Raw genomic sequence first — 24,935 nt, 5'->3', positions numbered from 1 at the left:
GGAGGAGCCTAAGGACCCGGACGAGCGCTGCTCCACTAGGGTGAGCCCGGGGACGCGCAGGCGGGTGGGTTTCAGCGCCCGGGTCCCTGGCCCCGCCGCGGGGCTCATGGAAAAACCGAAGAACCTGCGGGTTTTGTCCTGGCGAGCCACATCCTGGTGTGTTTTGGCGACTTGAAGACCTCCTTAGTTCGCGGGAGTAGCGGGAAGAGCCTTCCTCGCGTTAATTATGCAATAAGAAGGCGTCCTTGTACGGGATACTGTGACCCGCGGAATTATTGATACTTGTGCGAGCCTACGATTTACTTCTTTCATCCTTGGCTGAGAATGTGCGTTTGTAATTGTCGATGGAGAGAGGAAGAAAGGGTTCCGCTCGGGTCCAAGGAGCGTGCAGAGGAGGGCAGGGAAGAAGGAGCATGTGCAGCCTCAGTGCGAGGGGAAGGCAGGGGTGGGAATGCACGTTCCCTGCCTGAGGGGCCCCGGGGTGCCCAGAGCCTCTGATCTTCGCTGTCAGGAGGCCTGTCCGAAGTTGGAGGTTGAGGCATGCAGTTCTGCACTTCTGGCTGGGAAGGTGAACCAGGTTTTCCAAAAACTGTCATTTTTGCTTTCCAAGTCTGCAAGGCAGGAAAGGGTTGGGCAGGGAATGGAAAGCAGTGCAGCCAGGTTCTGGTTAGCTCAGCGGCAGGACTGTCATAAAGGTTTTTATTTTATTTTTTTTGTCTGGAAACCGGAGTCTGGGGCTTTGGGCCATGAGGAGTTGGGTTATTGCATTGCTTAGAGTGCCAGAGTGAGAAATGTCTCAGACGCTGTTAAAATTAGGCAGCTCAGTTTAGCTCTGGCTCTCTGATCACCAACCACCTCCTCCTTCACTCTTTTCAGTGACTGGGTTAAAAAGAAAAGACACAAAGAGAGAAGTGGTCTTTCCCCTTCCCTCCCCGTTGTAATTAGAGCTTAGTCTATCTTGGCTCAGAATTGGAATTCAGAATTCAGAATTGCTGTTGACCCTGAAGAATAGAATCTCAAAGAAATACCTGAGCAGAAAATTCTTTCCTTCGCTGAAATGAAAATCGGGGTGTTTGCAAAACTGAACAAAGAAAGGAAAGAATTTGTAAACATCACAGGCAACTTGCAGTTATATTCGGATCATTTTTCAGTGTTTGAGGAGTTCATACAATGAAAAGGTGGGAGAGAGCCAGGAATGGAAACAGGGGAGAGAGGTGATTGCAGGACCTTAGAGATTGCAGAAACCCAGGAGTTCATTTTCTTTTCATACACGTCTGGATAACGTGGATGTGAGGACCATCAAATGCCGTACATGTTTCTGACAGTGATGGTCCACATATACAACAGTGGTCCCATGAGACTATACTACCTTATTTTTACTCTACCTTTTCCAATTTTAGATACACAAATACTTACTATTGTATTACAGATGCTTACAGTATTCAGTACAGTAACAGCAGTACAGGTTAGTAGCCTGGGAGCAATAGATGATTCCGTATAACCTAGCTTTGTGATCAGCTGTGCTATCTAGGTTTGTGTAAGAACACTCTGATGTTTGCAGAAGAACATCGCCTCACGACACGTTTCTCAGAACGTATCTCTATTGTTAAGTGATGAATGACTATATATGAAGCTTGATCGACATAATAGGAAATTGCTTTTAATTTTAGCATTGAGTTCTTAGAGTAAAGGGAGGCAGAGAGGGACCCTGCTGCATGTGTCCCAGTCAGCTTGGGCTTTATTGTATGTTAAATGAGTTGTATGTTTATTTTGGTAGATCCCCCTAAATCCGTGGTCTCTCTAATTTCATGAATTTGGCTTGTTTCTGGTTATTTATGATATGACATTTGGCTAGAATTTTCCAGGTGCTAAAGGTGTAAGGAGTACAAAAATCCAGAGAACATTTTGCATTGGAAGAATTGATCATCTTATATAGGAATCCTTTACCTAGTTCAAACATGTGAAACGGGCATAATTGGATTTGATTATTTTTGCTACAAAAAAAGTTTCAGTTTTCAACCTGAGTTACATGGAAGAGTCTTTTAAACAGCTAGTGGTTTTGGTACATTTAGAATATTCATTTACCAAGAAATCCAAATATAGCCTGCCTTTGTAAGAGACCCATTCTGCCAAATATATTTGAATCATCAAAATGGTTAACTATTTCCTTCCTAAGTATAAACCAAGTTGTGTTAAGTGAGTTGATCTTGTAACGTCTAATGATGCTTTTTTTTTTTTTTTTAATTTTCCTGTCCAGTGACAAGAGGAACCAAGAACCTCAGTTCAGGGGAAACACAGCAAGGAAATGTGAGCCCCAGGCTGCAGAAGGTACGCGAAGGAGAATGTGAGCTCATCAGTTATTTGAGCATGCTGTTCAGTATTGTTACTGCCTTTTTTCTTGCCTGTGCAGATTTTCAGCTTTTGATTAGGAGTATGTAAATGTACGCTTAGAAACGTTTCCTTAAATGTAATAATAGGAGCGTGCTCTGAGGCTGGGATTATGTGAGTTAGTACCTGCTGAGACCTGTGCATGGCACGGAGTGAACCCCATACAGGTGTTTACTGTATATTATTATTATTGTTCATGAAAACCTGTCTTAAATACAGGTGTATTTCTCATTCGACAGTTAAGAATATGTTTTCATTCTCCTAAGAGTGGTTAATCGTTCCAAGGTGGTAAGTTGTAAGGATGACAACAGAGAAGACAAAGGAAATTTCTGAACGCAGATTGAGAGAAACGTTTACTGTGAATTTGAAAGTTTCAGTGACATGCAATAGAACTTTATAGTATAAACTCATATGCCACACTTTGCATTATGAAGTTGTAATTTAATGATTCTGGTGATAGGGTGATGCATTGTAGTTCAGAACATGCTCAGGGTTGACGGTGAAATGTCCCCGTTTCTGCCGCCCTGGTCTGTCTAGTTCTCATCACCCCTGTCATCCTCCTGGGGTTACCAGTTCCTTGTACATTACCAGGGTTTGTGTGTGTGTGTGTGTGTGTGTGTTGTGAAGTTTCCTTTAGAGTCTAGCTGTATTTGAAAAGTTGAGCCCTGGATATGTGATCCCTGGTGCGTGTATGAGGTGAGGTTGTCAGTCAAGGGCCGTTCTCAGGTCTCCTCATCTGACCCACCCCGTCCCTGCTTGCCCACTGTGCGTGAGGAACACTGGCCTTCTTGCCACTTTTGGAATTCTGGGGCCCAGACCACAGTCTTTGCCCAGGGGTCTGTATGGCTTGCTCCCACACTCTGTCCTGCCTTTTCTCAACATGTCCTGCCCATGCCCTTGTTTATTAGCCATTGCACCTGTCACCTGGCTTGATCACACACATGGATCACTTGATTTGTTTATGGCCCGTCTGTGTCTGTTAGAAGGAAGCACTGTGAGACCGGGGAATGTGTGTTGCTGTATCCCCAGGGCCTAGCACAGCCCCAGCTCAGAGGAGGGCTTTGGTAGATATTGCTGAATGAAAGAATGTCTGGAAAAAGGCTGGTTAAGCAGAGTGAAGTGGGCTTATTTACCATGGGACTTTTCAGAACCTTTACTAAGTGAACGCGTGTATTAGAAGTGGGGCCTGGCAGGTGGGAGGCAAACTCAGCAGCAGAGTAAGAAAGGCACTGTGCTTCTGCATGACAACTCAGACGTGGGGAAAAGCTGCTGGCAGGAATGGGATTGGCAGCTGAGCAAAATGAATTTACAAGTTTCCTTTTCAAAATGCAGGGGAGGAAGGATTTGCATCAAGAGATGGTAATAGTAACATTTCCATTGTTAGTAATTACAAACATGTAAAATGTGTGCTATTTTTCTTTTCTTTAAGGTGAGGAAGGGGGAAGATTAGGGCTTCTTGTGGATTCTTCCTTCCCTGACCCTGCTTTCCCCATAAGGCCTTTCAGCTGCCAGTTCAGCCTTGTGGGATGAATTGAGGAACCAAATCCTCTGGCTGCGTTTCAGATCCTGACATCTTTACTAGTGAAGATCCCATTTAATGACTGGAAGTAGGAAAGCTCTGAAGATGGATATGCAGATTCTAGGGGTCGGGGAGGCTCTATTCAGGCCCTGCGCCATGACCATGACTGGAGGGCGTGCAGGGGCTCAGCTTCCGCTCCCACCATTACCTCCAGAGGCACTTTGAGAGTTTTGAACAAAGGGGAGTTAATTACAGAAAATGTCAGGCTTTTTAAAGGCCGTTTGTCACCTGGCTGTAGGGAGAGCAGCAGCCCTCGGCAGAGCCCTGAGGAAGGACTCTTCGTGGCAGGCCCCAGGCCCCTTGTAGACGAAATAATGAGCCTTGGTGGTGTCATCCTCAGGTAGGAGGCAAACCCCCATGATGCAATTCTGTATTCAAGGAAACAATGCAGAGAATGGGACGGCCTTAGAGGTACTGGGGTGAAGTGAATTTGGAAGGACTCTCTTCTAAAAAAAAAAAATGGGGCAGAGTTCTGTGTTGTTTTCCAAAGTCAGACAAAGCCTAATTCTACAGAGTCTAGTTACCCATAGATGGGAGGGCTGGAAAGGAGAGTAAGATGAAGGCAGTGGTGGAAGGTCTTAGATTCTAATTAAACCTCTTTTAGCTGTGTATTTGGAACACTTGTAATTCAGAGCATCAATAGACTCTCGTTGACGAGATGCTTTTTTGCTGCCAATTTTCCTTCTTAAGATGGAAGGAGGTGGTGGGAGAATGGCATTTATGCCAGAATGCCTAGAGTCTGCATTTTAACAAGATCCCCGGGGGGGTTTGTGTTGGCATTAAAATTTAAGAAGGGCTGAGGTCCTGGACCAGCAACTCTCAGTCCCAGCTGCTCATTAGAGTCACGAACAGAGCTTTAAAAGAATGCCTAGGTACTGCCTCCAGAGATCTGTGTTGTCTTGGCTGGGGTATTCTCGGGGCCCGGGGTGTCACTGTGTTTCTTGAAAGTTTCCCAGGTGTCCAGCCAGGGCTGTGATCCACCACCCCAGACATAAAGCCAGACACCTTCAGATGTCGAGATTCGGAAGGCACATAATCCTGAAGCAAATGACACCACGCTTAGCTGGATACACCGCTCTTTAGGATTGATCAAAACCCGCCACACCAGATCATGTGGATCCTCCGAGCTCGTCCGCTGGCTTCTAGAGCCACAGCCAGAGATGATGGGATGTGGAGCACCCAGCCGGGGTTGCTTGTGCCCCGTTAGAATTCTCCCACCTCTGTGAATGAAAATGACCTTGAGACCGGGCAGTTGCTGAGTGGACATTTGCTTTTTGCACCTTTCACTCTGCTGCCGAAGAAATTGTTTCAAAATTGAAATCAGATCATGACATCACCACCCCTCTTTTCAGGTAAAACTCTCTTCAGGGGCTCCCATTGCTTGCAAGGAAAAAACCATAATAACTCTGGAAGGCCCCATGTTGTCTGGCCTGCATCTGCCTCAGCCTGTGCCCCGGAACTCCAGCCACATGGGCCTGCCTTTAGTTACTCAGAGGCCCATTCCCTTGGCCTGGAACCCTGCCCTTCACCTTAGGTGACTGTGCTGGCCTGGACCACTCTGCCCAAGGCACATCCCCTTGTATTTTCTCCCCACAGCTCCATGTGCCTCTCACACTGTCAAGTACCACTCCTCAGATAGATTGCTTCCTTCGTGTGGGCCTGTTAGACGACAAGCTCCATAAGGACAAGACCTGTGTGTGTGTTTGGTTAGGGACTCAGGGTCATATCCTTGGCAGCTGTTTTACTGGATGAACGAATAAACTGGATACTGGATCATGAATAATGAGTTTGAAGTCATTATTTTTAGGCTATTTTGTCCTTTAACTGGTATGCACATACATACCTATTCATGTTTGAGCACTGTATTTTGTAAACTGTAGAGATGCTGAACCTGAGGTATTTTGAGAGAGGACCGGGCTGTAGTCTTACTGGTTCTGATTGGCTCATGTAGGATGTGACTTGTAGAACAAGTCCCAGTTTTCTAAATTTTTAACTAGGCCGGGTGCAGTGGCTCACAGCTATAATCCCAGTGCTTTGAGAGGCCAAGGCAGGTGGATCACTTGAAGTCAGGAGTTCAAGACCAGCCTGGCCAACATGGTGAAACCCCATCTCTACTGAAAATACAAAAATATGCTGAGCATAGCATGCCTGTAATCACAGCCACTCAGGAGGCTGAGGCAGGAGAATCGCTTGAACCCGGGATGTGGAGGATGCAGTGAGCCGAGATCGCACCACTGCATTCCAGCCGGGGCAACAGAGAGACACCCTGCCTCAAAAAAAAACAAAAAAAAACAAAAAAAAACTTATTACAAATATTTTAAGTATGAATTGTATAAAGTACAAAAAGACCCCTTACTGTCCTCTCATGATTTTGTTCTATGTATTACATATATGTATGTATGTTTGTATATGTGTGTAATCATATCTATTTCACACATACGTGATTTTTTTTTTTTTTTCTTGAGAGGGAGTCTCGCTCTGTTGCCCAGGCTGGAGTGTACTGGCCGGATCTCAGTTCACTGCAAGCTCTGCCTCCCGGGTTCACTCCATTCTCCTGCCTCAGCCTCCCGTGTAGCTGGGACTACAGGCGCCCGCCACCACGCCCGGCTAGTTTTTTGTATTTTTTTTAGTAGAGATGGGGTTTCACCATGTTAGCCAGAATGATCTCAATCTCCTGACCTCGTGATCTGCCCGTCTCGGCCTCCCAAAGTGCTGGGATTACAGGCTTGAGCCCCTGCGCCCGGCCACGTGATTTTTTTTAACAAGTGGGATCATACATTCCATCCTGCAACTTGTCTTTTTTGCTTACTGGTATATCTTGACACTTTGGATATGGATCTATGTCATTGGCTTGCCTTTCAGCATAGAGTTTTATTTAAAATGAAAATGTTTTTGGACTTTGGCATGATTTCCTAACCCCCCCAACCAATGTGTTTTAAGTAGTAAGCGTATTTGAATGCATATGCGTGCTGTGGCTTAGATCATTTTCTTTCCAAGTAATACTGAAGTCCTCATAGCATTTGGTTGTTTTCTAGTCTCAGTTAATGGATATTAAACATGGAACTGCTCTGTGGAGACTGGAGAAATATTTTGAGGTTGAAAGGGGGCCTCATTCTTGAAAAAGCCCGGAGACCCTCAGGGAGAGGGTTGGGCAGGCTGCCTCCTGAAGTACCTTTCCATGTTCCTGAATTCTGGTAAGTTGCCGGGTTGACACAGTCATTTAGCAAATAGTGATTGTTGGCTCATGGTGTGCCAGGCACTGCTGTCCGGACCGACATGAGCCCACATTTTGCAAGGAGAGCAAATGGCACACAGCGAGAGCATATGGGCTGTGCTAGGTGCAGTGGAGGAAGTGGAGCAAGGTCAGGCGGCGCAGAGCAGTGCTGGGGGTGCCGCCTGGGTGGTGATGAGGCAGAGCTGACTCTTCCTCTGCTGCCCACGGGAAAGGGAGCAGGCCCTGCTCACCCCGAGTGTACAAGAAGCCCAGTGACCGGGAGTGGCTCCTCAAAGAGCTCCCTCCTGGACTCCACAGTGACTGCCCACGGGCTCTGTGGCCTGCAAGGGGCCCTACAGCCAGATATGGGAATGTTGGCAGGCAGGTGTGCTTGAAATGCTGATAGGGGTCTGGGGTGTAATGCTCTTCTCAAGAGAGTGGCTTTGGCAGGGCTAGGGTTTTGCCCCTGAAGCTTTGCAAATCCACAGCCCCCACTGGAGTCTCCACATGTCCTGGCACCATCCCGGGGACAAGAAGCAGGGAATAAGCAGGGGAAGGAGGTGGGAACCCTGCAGTCCACCCTTCTCCTGTGCTAATGGAGTGGCCAGGGAAGGGGAGACTCTGTGTATCTTAGTTTAGTAAGAGTTTGCAGAAGTCAAGTTAGAAATGGATTTTTTGAAAATGAAATACCCATCTGAAAGAACACATTGGACGATACGTTGTAAGTTGCATGATTGTTGAGAAGGTCTTCTGGCTAATGCGTATGCAGGTAGCTGTTTATTCTCATGGATGAAAAATGGGAGCCTGAAGAGCTCTTCAGTGACACACTCGCAGCCACCTAGCTAGGGAGAGGGTGAGTGCAGACCAGTCCCTGACCCCCAGCCCGGGTGAAAGAAGCTAAGAGCTCCTGACTTTAAATGAAAATCCAATACTCAGGAAGGCAAACATGGCTTCAGGATAGCGCGCCTCTCCGTTTTCAACTCGCAGAGATGGCGAAATCCTATCCCTAGGCCACCCGGCTTCCTGGAGAGCAGCAGAGGGGCTCTGCTTTTTCAGGTAAGGCCTCATGATCTTCCCGTTTTACCTGCAGATATGAGCTCAGTTGGCGAAATCGTATTAGATTCCTTCAGAAGACTAGTTCCCATTGGAAAGATTTGATTCTCAAACTATAAAAACCTCCCAAGTGCTGTCCTGCGTGCTCGGGATGCTCGGGGGTTGGAAGCCTGGAGGCAATGAGCAGGGAAGGCAGTGGCATGTGCAGTTCCCAGGTCCTCCCACCACAGGCTCTGCAGTCAGGCATCATGTGCAGGAGGGAGGCAGTGCCTCTTATCACTGTGCCCTTTTTCATAGCCCTGAGCCTAGGAGAGAGTGGGTTGTAAGTCCCAGGATACTCAGAGCCAGGACCTCTCTGTTCAGAATTGCATGCAACCTGCTTGGTACATCCTGTTCTTTTTACTCCCTCCCCAACCCACTCTGGTGCCTGTGCTGCCCGGTTAGAAACAGTCTGCAGCTGGCATTTTTCAGGGGGGTGCTCTCACTGTGACCGATGAGGATGGATCTCCCTGAGTGCACTGTCTTAGAGGGATGAGCTCAGTGGGCTTGGTACTGCTGGGCCCTGCATCCTCTGGCCACGGTCTAAGCCTCAGTTTCTGGAAGGGAAGTTAGCAGTTGCTGGAATAAGAGTGTGTTTTGTTTTTTTCTCTCTTCTTGAGGCAGATCATACTGTTGCATTAATTTCTGGCAACCACACTGAGAAGGTTGTAGATTAAGTAGGAAAATCAAGAAGAGTGCCAAGGGATTGGTCAGTTTTTACTGGGGGTCTGCACCAGGCCAGGTGGGTGCTGGTTTTTTGTCTACATTGTCTCATTTAATCCTCATGGCCACTCTGGGAGGAGGAGGGCCTTCTGTTAGAGATGGGACATTGAGGCTTAGAGAGGTTGAGTGACTTACGGAGTCACAGAGCTCACCGCTGTGAGCAGGGATTTGAACCAAGTCTGGGGCTCTGTACTTTGTGCCTCACTGCCTCTGACAAAGAGTGGTGGAAGGAGGAGGGGACTATGGGATGGGGACAGGAGACAGGACAGCTGGCTTCCAAGGAATTTGGCATGTCCCCTGCTGGGTGGTGTTGCTGATAAACTACAGTATGCTCGATTAAATCTGAAGTTCAGAAAACAACACATAGGTTTTTTGTTTTGTTTTGTTTTAGTATAAGTATATGCAATATTTAGGACGTGCTTTCTACTAAAAAAAAAACTGAAATTAAACCTAACTGGGTATCCTGTGTGTGTGTGTGTTTTTGTTTTTTTTTTTTTTTGAGACGGAGTCTCGCTCTGTTGCCCAGGCTGGAGTGCAGTGGCCGGATCTCAGCTCACTGCAAGCTCCGCCTCCCGGGTTCATGCCATTCTCCTGCCTCAGCCTCCTGAGTAGCTGGGACTGCAGGCGCCCGCCACCTCACCCAGCTAGTTTTTTGTATATTTTAGTAGAGACGGGGTTTCACCATGTTAGCCAGGATGGTCTCGATCTCCTGACCTCGTGATCCGCCCGTCTCGGCCTCCCAAAGTGCTGGGATTACAGGCTTGAGCCACCGCGCCCGGCCGTATCCTGTGTTTTTATTTGTTTAACCCAAACTTGGGGAACCCAGGAAGGATGCTGGGCCTAATATCTGGGCACAAAAAATACTGGTTTGGGAGCAGGGGGTATAAATGTGTCTCATGCGATATTTAGGGTATACTTACACTAAAATTTTATGTTGTTTATCTGAAATTTAATCTTAACTTGGGGGGGGGCTGTATTTTTATTTGTCTAATCAGGCAACCCTATTGGTGACCCCAGGAGACACACGAAGCCTTATACACGGGCACCTGAGCGTGGCTCATGAGCCATTCAGAGAAAACCCAGGCAGCTTGGCAGGTGGTGAGCTCCCCACTGCAGGCTGTATTCAGGTGTGGCCGGATAACCACGTGGTGGGTGTGTCACGGAGCGTATTTGCATTCCAGATGCCTGATTCCAGTGAGATTCTAGGATGTAAATGTTTAGACCAGGAGGAGAGTGATTTACGTGGGTCTTCCTGGAGCTCTGACCCATGCAGGGTTAGGAGGCTGTCTCTGCAATTACTTGCCGTCAGCACCGTGTTGAGCGGACCGCTTCTCCCTGCCATGCAGAAGTGATGGATGGCCTCAGTCAGTTGGTAGAAGCCAGCTCAGCCCAGGGTCATGTCTGTACGTGGAGAGCTTTGGCTTGAAGAAGCACTGTGTTAAAGGTGAAATGAAACACACTTTCTTGTGTCACCTGCCAAGAACGGACAGTGACTTCCCAGTTCTTTATGTGCCTCCTGCAGCAGAGTGTGGCTTCTGTGCCAGGCTGAGGACCGACATGCCCCGTGTTGCTCCCTGGCTGTGATAGCATGAAAAACACCCACCTCAGTGTTCTACCCAGTCCGTTGCTGGCGAGTGGGCAGAGGCGAGAAGCATCAGTGTTCATTCCTTTGCTTTTTTAGAGCTTCTCTGGGTGTGGCTACATCTTGTCAGCCAGTCAGAATTTTAAACACAGCCAGCTCATAATTGCCCCAGCGTGGCTTCTGCCCACTATGAATGACCCTCAGCTACGGCCTAGTCCTTGGCAGGCCTCTTCCTGTCACCTGCTTCCAGGCCATCGTGGGAGCTCACTGGGACCTTAGCCTGGGCCCAACAGGAGTCAGGGGGCAAATGTGCAAAGGAGTCTTATTCTGTGTTCCGAGAACATACAGAGGTGGTCTTCTCTCTTTATCGTGTCTCTCCATTAGGGTGTTCTAAATTTGATTTTATTATTAAATCCATCATTTATATCATTAATTCAATGTGAAATGTTACGTTAAATGCCAAGTGAAACTACCTTATTGTAGCAGTGGGAAAAAACGGAAATATTCGTGCTGATACTTACTGACGGAAATCACCTGCCGTCTTCACTCCTCTTTGTTGACTTGATGTATTTGTAAGCAGCAGGGGCATCTCGCTTGTGTTTTCCAGGAAGAGTCAGTGAATGGCCGCAGTGTGACAACATGCACCACCAGTGGCTTCTGCTGGCCGCGTGCTTTTGGGTGATTTTCATGTTCATGGTGGCTAGCAAGTTCATCACGTTGACCTTTAAAGACCCAGATGGTAGGTATGCCTCGTGGCGGAATGAATTTTGACTAATTCAGACCTTGCTGCAACAGTGTTCCTAGGTACATGCACAGATGACTTCTGTCACAGAGTCAAAGGACTCTCATGCCAGCAGGGACCTTGGAGGTCATGGCCTCCGTTCCCTCTTGTTACAGAGGTGCGAGGGGAGGTGAGTGGGAGGGGCTGGAGGGTCTTTTCAAGCATCTCCTCTGGAGGAAGGAAGGAAGGAAGGTGCTGTCTGTGGCTGAGGCCTGGGTGGTACCTGAGGAGCAAGGAGCAGGGCCTCCTCCCAGCAGTGCAGTGACCTTATGCCTTCAGCAGGGTGCCTCTCAGGCTCGCAGTTAGAAATTCTCTCTGCCTCGTGTCATCATGACAGGCGCAGCCTCAACTGCTGGGCATGGCCACATGTGTGAAGGTCACCGTCCGTGCAGTGGAGGGGGGTCATGTAAATGTATGTCTTCAGGTTGTCTTGGAGGCTTTTTTAGCTCTACTGAACATAGGCATTCAGATGAGGACGGATAAAGAGCGCCAAACCGGGTCTCAGAACGCTGATTCTACTTAGTGCTCTTGTCATTGGCCTGTCTGTATCACAATGTTTCTCCCACCACATGGACACCCTGCCTGCTCCGGCACCGCCCGTGATTGCCCTGAGCATGGTGAGGCGCTCTGTGGTCTGTGGAGTGCTGGATATGTCCAGAGAGGTGTGTGATGTGCTCTCCAGCCCCAAGGCCACTTCATTCAGTGGCCAAGCAGGTGAGCACGAGGATTCCAGACACATGTAGTTATTGAAGTCCTCATTCACGCCGTGGATTGACCCATTCCTTCAGGCTGATGGGGAGATACTGGGGAACGTAGGTGAGCACAGCATCTTTACTCTGCACTGCACTTTGTGTGTCCTCCTGCCGATGGTGGCCTTGGGAAGGAGCCGCTAGGGATGCCTCCGTGCCAGCAGTCCTTCCTGGAGGCTGCACTGACCTGTGTTGTCTGTGTGACTGTGGGGAACAGGCCCCTGCTCCACCCCACAGAGCTCCCAGGCACGTCCCTGGCTGTGTCAAGGGCTGCCCGATGTCCTACACCTCTTGCCCCATCCTCTCTGTGCCCCACCCTGTCTGCAGAGGGACAGCAAGGTTAGAAGGGAGGTCTGCAGGGAAAAGAGGGACACCCTGAAATTAGCCGACATGGTGGTTCTTCCCATGAAAGTTGTTGGGCCCTGATTGGCTGTCATCACATGTCCCACCTCATCCCCCAGGAGCCCTCGAGAGAAACCTGTGAGGTCTGCACAGCCTCGGGAGGTGGTATCGCACCTGCAGGTATCTGGGCAGGTGTCACGGAGCGTGACAGCTCACACCCGGGACTCGGGGTTCCGTCAGCAGAGCAAGGGTCGGTGCTTGGAAGGTTGCTGGAATGTGAGACGATGAGCTCAGTTTGACAGTTTGGACATTTCCATGGCAGCTTCAGCCCAGTGACATGCCACTGAGAGATCCCTCCTGAAGCCCTAGCGCCGTGGTTCTCATCCCCACAGCACTTCAGAGTCATCTGTGGGATTTTACAAACCTGCTGTGCGTGAGACCCGGTGGAGGAGAATCCCTCGGGGTGCGGCCAGTTGAGAAGCACAAGTGTGGATCCTAGCTGGAGAACGGAAGAGAAGCAGAGCTCTGAGAATAAGAAATAGATGTTACTCGGGATGCTCCTAAATGTCGCCTCCTGGTGTGGAAGGCACTCAAAAGCCAGGTCATGAGGTTAAATTGTTAATGGTTTGTTTTGCTTAAAAAAGTAGGAGTAGATGTGATGCATTTTAGTGAGACTTCTATCGGTAATAGTTAAATAAGACGTGTGCCTTTGTGTTTTACCGTTACCTGGCAGAATGGGCTCTAAAGAATGCCTTGTTTCCCAGTGGCGGCTGGTAGGTGAGGTCTCAGTCTCCTTTGATGTATCGAGTTTCGTGCTGAATGTTTTCAGTGTAGACACTGATCCTAGAAGCTAAGCAGGGGTGGGCCCAGTTAGAAAAAAAAGCAAGTGTAGGCGTGGAACAGGGTTTTGTGAAGAGGAGAAAAGGCGTGGTAGGGAGAGTTAGAAGATAAAACCTATGAAGAAAGATGAAGGGCTTTCGGATTTTATACCTGGAGAGGAGCACCGCAGCGGTCCTTAACACTGCCTGTGAGATCTTTCCAGCCGGCTGCCTGAAGGCGAGTGGAAGGGGGCGTTTCCCCTGCCCTGTGAGATCTGGTGTGGTGGTGTGTGGGTGCTGGGTCACTGAGATGGGAGAGCTGCCCCGGACCCCGAGGCAGGGGGTGCTGGTGCTGAGGATGCTTGCTGTTGGCTGCACAGTGTCCAGTGAACTCAGCGAGAATCCTCTGTCGTGGGCCCACTCCAGTTGCGGGGTGGCCACCACAGCACTACCCAGCCTGCTTCACTCACGTGGGATGTTACCTAATTGTCCCAAAGTACCTGGTTAGGATCCTGAAGGTGGATGTCCGCCGGCCGAGTTCTGGATGCAGGATGCGAGCTGACACGCAGCATCTTGCCAGTGCACGACGCCGCCGGGCTGAAGCATCAGGAGCATTTAGACTCAGAGCCTGCCCCTGCAGGCGTCAGAGAGGCCCTGGGCTGGGGCGGTGTGGGCCTCTCCCGTGGAGCCTGCCCGCCAGCGCTGTGTTTCAGAGAGTGTGCCCCGGAGCCTGGATCTTGGGCAGCACAGGAAACCCAAAGGGCTGTGTAACCCAAACCCAAAAACCCAAAGGGTTTGTAAACTTGTGGCCATAAAGGGTTTTTCACGTGTTGGAGTTTATTTCACACACGTTCACGGTGTTTTTGATTATGAACCAGAAGCCCATTGTGAAGTGTCAACGACGAGGAAGTAACAGGCGCAGCAGTGTCCTCGGCGGGGAGTTCCATTTCCTGGAAAGCGCGTGGAGAAGCCTTGGCCTCAGTGCTCCCGGGCTGCTCCTGTCAGCTCTGTCCTCTGGGCCGGGGGCCGGCCTCAGAACCCCCGTCAGTGGTGTGCGTGTTCTTCTCACCTCCCTGCCTTTCCCGGTTTCTCCTGCCACTGGAGCCCCTAGGAAGAGCACGGTTGTCTTGAGTTGCTGTTTAAAGCAACGCTTACTTTTTTTAGTGTTACAGTTTCTGTTCAGCTCAGCAGTGGAGCCAGTGATATTTGTGGCAGTGATTTATCCTCAGTTAGCAAATTTCAGTATCCTGTTGAACTAGGATCAGGTGTTGTAACTAGACTTTCTCATAGCAAAATAAATCCCCCTCAGTGAAGGGAATGTGATGGAATGCTATGGCGAGACTCAAAATGACGCCCTTGTGGACCTGGTTTGTGTGTGTAGACGCTGGCTTTTCCTCTCTCCTGGTTGACCTCCTCATCGGTTCTGAGCCGCTTGAGGGCAGAGCCTGTGATGTGAAGGTCTCTGCAGCCTTGACCATCTTTGCATGTGTTTATTTGCTGTCTGTGGATACTCCCCCAGTGAGATGTCTGGGTGTCTTGTACCTATTTTCTAATTGGATTGGTTGGGTTTTTAATTGTTGAGTTTTGAGGGTTCTTTATATATTTTAGATAGGAGTCCTTGTTCAGATAAGTAGTTTGTAAATATTTTTTCCCTGTCTGGAGCTTGTCTTTTCCTCCTCTTCGAAGGGGCTTTCACAGTGCAGATTTTCTCCTTGGTTGTTTTTTTAAAAAGATTGATGGTTTTATGTTTCACATTCAGGTCTATGATCCACTTTGAGTTCATTGTTGAATAAGGGGTGAGGTTTGGATCGCGGTTTGTTCCATGTGTGGATGTCCAGGTGCTCCAGCACCATCTGTTGGACAGACTGCCCTCCTCCGCCAAATGGCTTTTGTGGCTTTTGTCAAAAGGCATTCCGGCGTCTTTGAGAGCTTCTATTTCTGGGGCCTCTGTTCTGTCCCATCCACCTGTGTGCCTTTTCCTTTTAGAGAAGACATTCAACCTCTCTGTCTTCCAGTGTACAGTGCCAAACAGGAGTTTCTGTTCCTGACAACCATGCCGGAAGTGAGGAAGTTGCCAGAAGAGAAGCATATTCCTGAGGAACTGAAGGTGGGCACAGCCAGGCTGTGGTCCTTGTCCCCTCGAACACGGCACCCCTGTTGTGGGGAGCTGGCCTTCCCCTGTGGCGGGTTCCGCTTGTCATCACCTCTGCGTTAGGGCCTTCTCCTGTGTTACTTCTCCATGTTTAGTTCACTGTGTTAATTTCCATTTGGGGGAGGCACAGGTCAGGTCTGTTTTTGTGCTCCTCACAGAGCTCGGCGCCTCAGGGGCTCCTCACAGAGCTCGGCGCCTCAGGGCTGCTCTGTCACTCTTGGTTGGGTGGCATTCCTGACCAGGTGAACATGAGCCTCTCCGGGGTAGCCGAGAGTATTGGGCAGGGTCAGGAGGAAACCAGGAGTGGGAGAAGACATCTCACCAAGTCATGGGGTTTTAGAGTGAAAGGGGGCCCTGGACGGTAGAGCCACTAATTCAGCCTCCAAATTCTGTGGAGGAGAGAACTGAGCCTAGGAAAAAGGCAGGTCCTCCACAGTCCCATGGAGTTCCTGGCGGAACTCAAGGCTGCTGACTTCCACTTAGACCTTGCCTGGCTTGACATTCTGGCTCCGTGTCTTTCTCTGCAGGCTTCTTGTGCACCTAAATTCCTAATCATCCCCTAGCTGGGATGAGGGGTGCACTCTGGAAGGCCTCTCACTTCCTAACCGCCATTCTGGAGCTAGAGGGTTGAAGTTGCAATTGTGCCAGAAGGAATGAAATGGGTACAGCAAGCCCTAAAAATATTTTTAAGCCCAGAATCAAGCCATAGAGATGGGGACAGCTGCTAGCCATGGTTCACGGTGTAAGGACGATAAATTAGAACTGAATAAACATAGAAAACATACACCAGTCAGAGTAGAGTGCTGCTGGAGGTTACTTCTCGTACGACATTGGTGGAATGGAAGTCAAGTCTACAGAACTCTGAGACAGCCTAGGTGTTGCTTTTAGGTTGAGGCATCCCGGGGTAAGAAAATAATTTGGATGGGCTACAGAAACAAGACCAGAAAATCCTATGGAAAATAGGAGAGTGACTTTAATAGGATGGATTTAATAGGAAATCAGTTACATGGGTGAAAACAAAGGCAGGGTAAGCCTTCGGCAAAGTGTCACAACAAGGTTCCCTCGAGGAGGCCACATCCTGTGAGGAAGAGGGCAGTCATCTTGGTGCTCCCTCTCCCTCTCTCCGGGTGGAGGGTGCTCCCGGAGAGATTGCCAACCTGCAGGAGTCATTGCAAATAAAAAGACTGCACCTGAATGTGCTTTACAGTTTGCGGTGTACTTCACTAGGTTTCAATCTCATTGGTCTTCTGAGCCGCCCTCTGAGGTATATTTTTATTCTCAGTTTGCATTTGGGAAACATGAGGCTCAAGCAACTGTGCTCACTGGGTCAGTATCCCCTGGACAGCCAGTTGTGAGCCTGGGCTTTGAACTCAGTGTCCGCTGTGCCCCTCTCTTCTTACCCCCTGCCGCATTCATTCTCATGAGACTCAGATGGGAGGTGAGGGAAGTGGGGGACGTCAGGGGTGATGTCCGCTGAGGCCACATGTCCTTGGGTGACACCAAAACTCAGCATGTGTCTTCTCACAAGGAAGGGGATTTATCAACGTGATCAGATTCTGTAGCTCACCTTTAAAAGTTTATTTTGGTCAGGAGCAGTGGCTCACTCCTGTGATCCCAGCACTTTGGGAGGCTGAGGCGGGCAGATCACCTGAGGTCAGGGGTTCGAGACCAGCCTGGCTAACATGGTGAAACCCCATTTCTACTAAAAATACAAAACATTAGCCAGTGTGGTGCCAGGCGCCTGTAATCCCAGCTACTTGGGAGGCTGAGGCAGGAGAATCACTTGAACCCAGGAAGCGGAGGTTGCAGGGAGCTGAGATCGTGCCATTGCACTCCCGCTTGGGCAACAAGAGCAAAACTCAGTCTCAAAAAAAAAAAAAACTTTATTTTGTTCCTGATGTAGCCAAATGTTTGAATGGAAAATAGAAAATAATATCTATCTTTAAATTGGTTTTGTGTATTTCCAAAGGGAAAAAAGAAAACAATGCTCATTCGTAGACACAATTGAACAGGAAATCTTTTTTCTTTAGCTGGGCATGGTGGCTTACGCCTGTAATCCCAGCACTTTGGGAGGCTAAGGCAGGAGAATCGATTGAGCCCAGGAGTTCGAGACCAGCCTGAGCAATATACTAAGACCTCTCATCTCTACAAAAAATACAAAAATTAGGTGGTTATGGTGGTGTGTGTCTATAGCCCCAGCTACTTGGGAGGCTGAGGTGGGAGAATCACTTGAGCCCAGGAGTTGGAGGCTGTAGTGAGCCATGATTGTGCCACTGCACTCCAGCCTGGGTGACAGAACGAGACCTCGTCTCTTAAAAGAAGGGAACTTGCTGGGACGTGCTCTCCCCTGACGCGCTGCTCTTGAGTGCCATCCATGATCGGGGTTACGTTTGGAACAGAGGGAGGAGAAGACAGAGAGGCTTTTTTGGGATCAGTGAGCAAGAGGTGGGATGGATGCGGAAATGAGGTTAAATGAGACCCGTTCTTCTAAGAGCAAGGAGAGTGCCTGGCGTGGCTCCTGATTTTCTGTGGCGGGTGGAGGGCCCCGGGCAGCCGCTGATGCCCTGTGGGGAGGAACGGAGGCCACTCTGCAAAGGGGCCTCTCGCTTCCAGTGTCTTCATCTTGGAAAGCAGGCAGTCAGGAGCCCCCAGGACGCTCTTCCCACCACCAGGGAATCCCAGGAAATTCACTTAAACACTCGAGGGAGAAAGCATCCTGGCCAGAGGTCATGAGTGTAAGGGGGTTTGGTTACAGTAGATCCACAAAGGAAGAGCTGGGCAGGGGGCATTGAGGGGCACCCTCTGTCATCCTGATAGTTCCAGCGTCTGCATTCTAATGTGTTCTAGAAGGCTTACATCCTTCCCATTTTCTAACTGACATTGTGCCCTGGGAGGACAGGTTGTTAAAACTACCCTATAAATGGATTTCCTGGCAAGCCTAGCGCATTTTAAAAGATATAACAAGGACATTTGGGTCCATTCAATACAATTATTTGGAAGGATCGCCTGCTTTGAAATATTGGGAAGTTCTGTGTAGCTTTAAGAGATAGATGTAGCAGCAGAAGCCTTCAAAATGCTGAGAAACAGGGCCACAGCTAGAGGAGGCCGATGGAGTGGTGTTAGCGGAAGCAGCCCTGCTATTCAGGAGTGCCCTCGGGATACCCCCGGGGAACAAGGAGATGTGAGCAGCAAGGGGACTTTAACTCACCGAGGGGCCTCTGAGCAACTTCTGTGTGTACTGGTAGATCTCCCTGTGCCCCCTCCAACCCATGCACACACAAGGCCTCTCACGTTACAGGTATTCTCTTAGGTTCTAAAACAGCCCTGAAAAGAAAGGACCAGGATGTAGAATTTGAGCTTTTCCATTTTCTTTCCCTCTAGCCAGAGGATTCCAAACCTCTTATTTTGGTTTTTAATTTTCTTTTTTTTTTTTCCCCAAGACGGAGTCTTGCTCTGATGCCCACACTGGAGTGCAGTGGTGCAATCTCTGGCTCACTGCAACCTCCACCTCCCAGGTTCAGGTGGATTCTCCTGTTTGAGCCTCCCAGGTAGCTGGGATTACAGGCGTGCACCACCACACCCAGCTAATTTTTGTATTTTTAGTAGAGGTTTCAGTATGTTGGCCAGGCTGGTCTCGAACTCCTGACCTTGGGATCTGCCCACCTTGGCCTCTCAAAGTGCTGGGATTACAGACATGAGCCACTGTGCCCGGCCTTATTTTGTTTTTTAAAGTCAAACTTATCTCCAAAGACGTCCAAGGAACCAAGCTTGCATTCATTTTCCTTGCCCAGCCTGCCGATCGGGCTGGTGGAGAGGCTCTGAGGAAGACCTCGGGAGGGGGCTGGGGGTAGTGAGTGTCACTCTGTAGAAAGGCAAGGAAGGGAAGAAAAGAGGGCCCCAGATGGAAAGGAGGGGATAGGCCAGCAGGAGCAGCTCTGCTTGGCCGGGTCCTGCCTCCTTTAATGGTTCCTGGGCCTCTTCTGCTCCGTGTCACCTGCAGCCAACTGGGAAGGAGCTTCCAGACAGCCGGCTCGTTCAGCCCCTGGTCTACATGGAGCGCCTGGAACTCATCAGAAACGTCTGCAGGGATGACGCCCTGAAGAATCTCTCGCACACTCCCGTCTCCAAGTTTGTCCTGGACCGAATATTTGTCTGTGACAAGCACAAAATTCTTTTCTGCCAGACTCCCAAAGTGGGCAACACCCAGTGGAAGAAAGTACTGATTGTTCTGAATGGTGTGTGTGGGTTCGCTGAGTGTCCCTCTGGGAAGGGCCTCCTCGGCGGAGCTGAGGAGGCTGGGGAGGACGGCAGGGAGGAGTCACACAGGGGCTGGTTTCTCCTGAAAGGACTGGTGGCCTTCCAGTCAGGCCTGCTTTTGTTGTTTCCTGTTAGTGTTGTGCCTTAAAAGTAGGGGGGCTCGTTTAGACACCGATTCTTTTCAAAGGGGCACAGCCACAGTCTGGCTGTCCTCACCTGTCACAGCAGATCCTCACTTTTGGTGGCTCGCCCACCCCCAGGTCCCCTTCTTTGTCTCTTCAGGTTCCCTGTGCGGATGGTTATGGTCACCCACTCTGTCCCACGTCCCCAGAGCCCCACACTCGCTGAGCCGCCAGGTAGCCTCACGGTTGCCCTCTCTGCAATGAGAAGGGCTCACACCATAGATCCTGGGAGGGGAGCCCTGGCCCGGGGCCTGGGGCCTCTTTACCTGCAGACCAAGCGTTCTTTGTCAGCGAGCGGGAAGAAATTGTACCGCATTTCACACTAAGCATCTGTGTTCAGAGGATTGAGTCAGCTTGCTTCAGGAAACCTGATGTTTGCTAGGGAACAAATTAGATCATCACAAAGTGACCTCATACACGGCAGTTTTGATTACTCACGACTCTTTTTAGAGATGCTTATTTTAATTCCAATTAGTCTAAACCGATCCTGATAATTATGGGCTCTGCTTATGAAATTTAGCTTCAAACAGAAGTTAGTTCCTGTCAACAGCAGTGGGACTCCTGGATCAGGAATCAGATTTTGGGGCACCATGGGTGGGTGGCCCTGGGGCTCCATGTCCTGCTTGCCGCTCCTGCTGCTGCCCACAGAGTCCGTGGTCACTCCTGGCCACTGCTGGGCCTTCACACGGGTTGGCTGGGGGAGAGAATGGTGGCACCTCGCCTTCTGGTTGTCACATGTAATTAATGTGCTTCTACAGTCATTGGATAGCATGTTGGGTTTTCAGAAGCAGAAGGAGGCTGCACGTCAAATTGAAAACAAGAAATACACAAAAGGCTCACAAATCAGCCACCACAGTGTGAAGCAGCATACTTTAAGAAGTAAACGCCCACTTACAAGGGCAGTGTGGAAATCGGAGTGGGCTTGCTGTGTCATGTAATACAGAAGCGGGTGGTCCTTGTGGCTGTCTTCAGTGACCACTGGTGTACCTGGATGGGGACAGGTACGTGAATGGGTCCATCTGTGGACCCACAGAGCTGGTTCTGTCATTGTCCCCTTGAGAGCTGCGCTCCCCACGCCTCATTTGCAGCCATCCATAGCACATACTGCAGAGTTCTGGACTGGGCTTTAAACGCTCGGGGGAGGAATGAATCAAACAGACAAGACTGTGTCCACTGCTCAGATGGCCAAGGGAGAGTCTTCCCTGCCAGGTCTCCAATCTTAACCCTGCAGGATTAACACAGAGGTGGATATTAAGGTTTGCAGAGGCTTGGAGAAAACCCCAGCATACTGATAGTATATTTCCATTTGTCTGCATTGAGAAAAGAGTGAAAAACCTGCTCGGCCACCAGGCCGAGGATGGCCGCTGCCCAAGTTCCATTCAGCAGCCTGGACCTGCACTGGTCCCTGATGACAGACCCTGGTTGTTGGCACAGCCCTGCCTACTCGACACGCCTTGTCCTCTTTTAATTCCTGTCTCAAATGTATCACAGCTCCCATAGCTTAGTCAGATTTTTCCAGCATCAAAAGGTCCTTTGCTCGTTGCCAGCCTGGGATGCTCCAGGGGTACCTGAGCGCCACTGTGGGCCGGGCGGCATGTGGTGCTTGGAGAGCTTAGCCTGTCTACGGGATGGGGCTGTGAAGCTGCCGCGGGCATCTGTTAGCACGACGTTCCCAAGTCCTGCTTCTCCGGCATTTTCCCCCAGTCTCAGGGTAGAGTAAGTGTTGCTGGTGTTAGGAATTCTGTTTGCATGCAGCGATCTTCCTCTAATGGCAGATTTAGCCCAGTTAGGTCCATTGCCAGGGGTAGTAGGCACTGCCAGCATTTCCACTCCTGCGCCCTCCCCCTCCTCTCTGAAATCGTCAGTTTCCTCTAGTTGGCTTATGGATTCACGAGAAGCTTTTCTTCACTCTCTCATCCTGCTGGCAGAAGCAGTTGAAATTCAAAGACCTAAACTCGGATATTGGGGGTGGGCATGTCATGCACACGTGGGGAACATGGGGCCCGAGGTAAGGACCTGCCCTTCTCTAAGGGGTGCACTGGAGCAGCCAACCCGCCTTCCCTTCTGTTTACTTCCCAGGAGCCTTTCCTTCCATTGAGGAGATCCCCGAAAACGTGGTGCACGACCACGAGAAGAACGGCCTTCCTCGGCTCTCTTCCTTCAGTGATGCAGAAATTCAGAAGCGGTGAGAGCAGCTTCCTCAAAGGGGAGGGGGGAGTTTTTGTCAACCTGGGAAGAAATTTGGGAAAAACCCCAGGCTCAGTTGGCAGATTGATCGGAGGACCACAGAGGGCTGTCGGTTTGCATCAGTGAGAGGCCGCTAACTTCACCCCCCATTCAGCTCCTCTCAACTCTCAGTTCCTTCTGAGAATTTCCAGCCTCCCCTTCACACAGTCCGTTAACATGAAGGTTACATAATTTTATTAATAGAAACAAGCAGACAACTTGGTTCTCCTTTGGTAAAGTTTTATAGATTGCTTGCTGAAGATGATCTTTTCTTTACAAGAAAGGGATTTGGATTGCGGAGACCTCACTGAGTATTTGATTCTCCCGGAGGCATTGTGCCCCCTGCCGTGGGAGCTGCCCCCAGAGTGGTTGCGTGGGCTACACCCAGCATGGGCCGGGTGGAGAGACAGAAGCCCTGATCGCAGCAAGGATGGAGTCCAGGCTGGGCGCAGTGGCTCACGCCTGTAATACCAGCACTTTAGGAGGCCAAGGTGGGCGCATCATTTGAAGTCAGGAGTTCAAGACGAGTGTGACTGACAGAAACCCCGTCTCTACTAAAAAAAAAAAAAAAAAATAGTCTTGGTGGCACACACGTGTAGTGTAGTCCCAGCTACTCGGGAGGCTAAGACAGGAGAATTGCTTGAACCTCAGAGGCAAAGGTTGCGGTGAGCCGAGATCTGGCCACTTCACTCTAACCTGGGTGACAGAGCAAGACCGTCTCAAAAAAAAAAAAAAAAAAAAAAAGATGGAGTCCTTAGCTAATAAGTGAGAAAGATCTCATGTAGTAGCTCTCAGGTGGCCCGGGAAAGCAAGTTTGAAAAGGAGTAAGGATACAGAAGCAGCAGCTCACGTCAGGTCACCAGCTGGATCTGCAGACCTGGGTCTGCAGCCACCTGCCTTGCATGGCGCCCGCCCACCCTTACAACCCTTACCAGAGATGCTCCTGGTGAGGACTGTCCTGCTGTCGCCTTGAGCACTCGTGGGGCTTTTGTGAGACTCAGCAAGTGAAGACATGCAAAGCACAGAGAGCAATTTGTGGCCTGTCGTAAGCACGCCGTGTTCCGTGATGTCACTGTTGTCACCGTCACTGCTGCCGGCCCTCCTCCTCAGGGCCCTGCTCTGCTGCCGCCTGTTGGCAGCTCACCCAGACCCGCTTCTGCCCACTGGAGTGTGAAGCCTGACTCTCCGTTTTCTCTTGTCCCCCCTTCCCCTGGCAATTGGAATTGAATTTTTAAAAATATGCCCTTAAAGTAACTTTCCCTGGCCTCATCTATTCCTGACTCACTCATAGTTCCTGCCCTTAGGATTTTCTGCCCAGGAACAAAATTCGTAAACATTCTTGAATCATTGAATCAATGATTTTGAATCATTCAAGTAAAACAGAATGTAGATTTAATAGATGTCTTTACAGTGACTGCCTATGATGAGCGCTGTGGCCTTGGACAGGTAAGGTTTTCCAAGCCTCCGTTTCCTCACCTGCAAAGTGGGGTAATAACAGGATTAATCCACAGGATCTTGGAGTAGATTAAGTAAGAGACGTGTGGAATGCGTTCACGGCAGCCTCGGCAGGTGAGGGTCCCATGCACAGTGCTGCGCTCCGCTCATTCCTCCCTCTCCCGCCCCCTCGGCCGTGACCTCCTGGGGCGTCAAGTTAACCTCTTGTTCATTTTTTCCCTTAGATTGAAAACATACTTCAAGTTTTTTATTGTAAGAGATCCCTTCGAAAGACTTATTTCTGCATTTAAGGATAAATTTGTTCACAATCCCCGGTTTGAGCCTTGGTACAGGCATGAGATTGCCCCTGGCATCATCAGAAAATACAGGAGGAACCGGACGGAGACCCGGGGGATCCAGTTTGAAGATTTCGTGCGCTACCTGGGCGACCCGAACCACAGATGGCTAGACCTGCAGTTTGGGGACCACATCATTCACTGGGTGACGTACGTAGAGCTCTGCGCTCCCTGTGAGATCATGTACAGTGTGATTGGGCACCACGAGACCCTGGAGGACGATGCCCCCTACATCTTAAAAGAGGCTGGCATTGACCACCTGGTGTCATACCCAACCATCCCTCCGGGCATCACCGTGTACAACAGAACCAAGGTGGAGCACTATTTCCTGGGCATCAGCAAACGAGATATCCGACGCCTGTACGCACGGTTCGAAGGGGACTTTAAGCTCTTTGGGTACCAGAAACCAGACTTTTTGCTAAACTAATGCCTAGGACCTATGCATTCAAATATCTTTGTTAGACCTGGGGCTAACCAGGTGGAGGTCGGAGCCCAGAAATGACCCTTTCTCCACCACACCCCTCCTTTTAGGATGCCTGGGGTCTCCCACGGGGCTGTGAGTTGCCTCGGCATACGACTCAGGACCCCGACTGTTACAACTTAGTTCAGATGTAAGATGCTCTGAGGACCCTGCCCCCACCCCTTTCATTAGGATGTCGCTGGCCTTTGCTTACCTCAGAGGGGAGAGAAGACTTAAGATCTGCAGTTCGATAGCCCAGCAGGGAGGAAGCATCACACAGCGTTAGGAGCCATTTCCCTCAGGTGTCAAAGAAGGGGATGCCCCTGAGGTTCTCCTGGCTAGTCGGGGCGGCCTCACCCGTCACTGGGTCACTGGTTGGTTGCAGGAACAGCACCCAGCACTCTGAGGAGGGACAGAGAAGCAAGGGGACTGCTGAAACCACAGAGGCTTTTGCAGTATCAGATCTGAGGAGTAAAATGGCACCTCTGGCCTTCATCTGGGTGCTGCTGCGATTGTGGAGGTGAAGCATTCTTTCTGTGACTGTTTTGTTCCCGTGGTCAGCGATGGCCAGAGGGTGGTGTGGGGTCTGGGGGTCCATCT

At 49.9% G+C, this 24,935-nt stretch overlaps 1 protein-coding gene across 4 annotated transcripts; it reads left to right on the top strand.

The window, feature by feature from the left end:
• The first annotated feature begins 6 nt into the window (after positions 1–6).
• Positions 7–24,935, top strand: CHST10 (carbohydrate sulfotransferase 10). 4 transcript variants are annotated; one of them, XM_011956575.1, is made up of 7 exons: positions 7–40; positions 2,258–2,328; positions 11,186–11,317; positions 15,284–15,375; positions 19,421–19,655; positions 21,939–22,044; positions 23,765–24,935. In XM_011956575.1, the coding sequence occupies exons 3-7, from the start codon at positions 11,218–11,220 to the stop codon at positions 24,300–24,302; spliced, it is 1,071 nt and encodes a 356-aa protein (XP_011811965.1). In that variant the 5' UTR covers positions 7–40; positions 2,258–2,328; positions 11,186–11,217; the 3' UTR covers positions 24,303–24,935. The 4 variants fall into 4 exon arrangements, with proteins under 4 accessions (XP_011811965.1, XP_011811964.1, XP_011811966.1 ...); XM_011956574.1 differs by having other exon boundaries at positions 23–156; XM_011956576.1 differs by lacking the exon at positions 7–40 and adding an exon at positions 227–426.

Source organism: Colobus angolensis, unplaced genomic scaffold (genome assembly GCF_000951035.1).
Source record: "Colobus angolensis palliatus isolate OR3802 unplaced genomic scaffold, Cang.pa_1.0 Scaffold42, whole genome shotgun sequence".
NCBI lineage: Eukaryota > Metazoa > Chordata > Mammalia > Primates > Cercopithecidae > Colobus > Colobus angolensis.
This window is presented reverse-complemented; position numbering and strand designations above follow the sequence as displayed.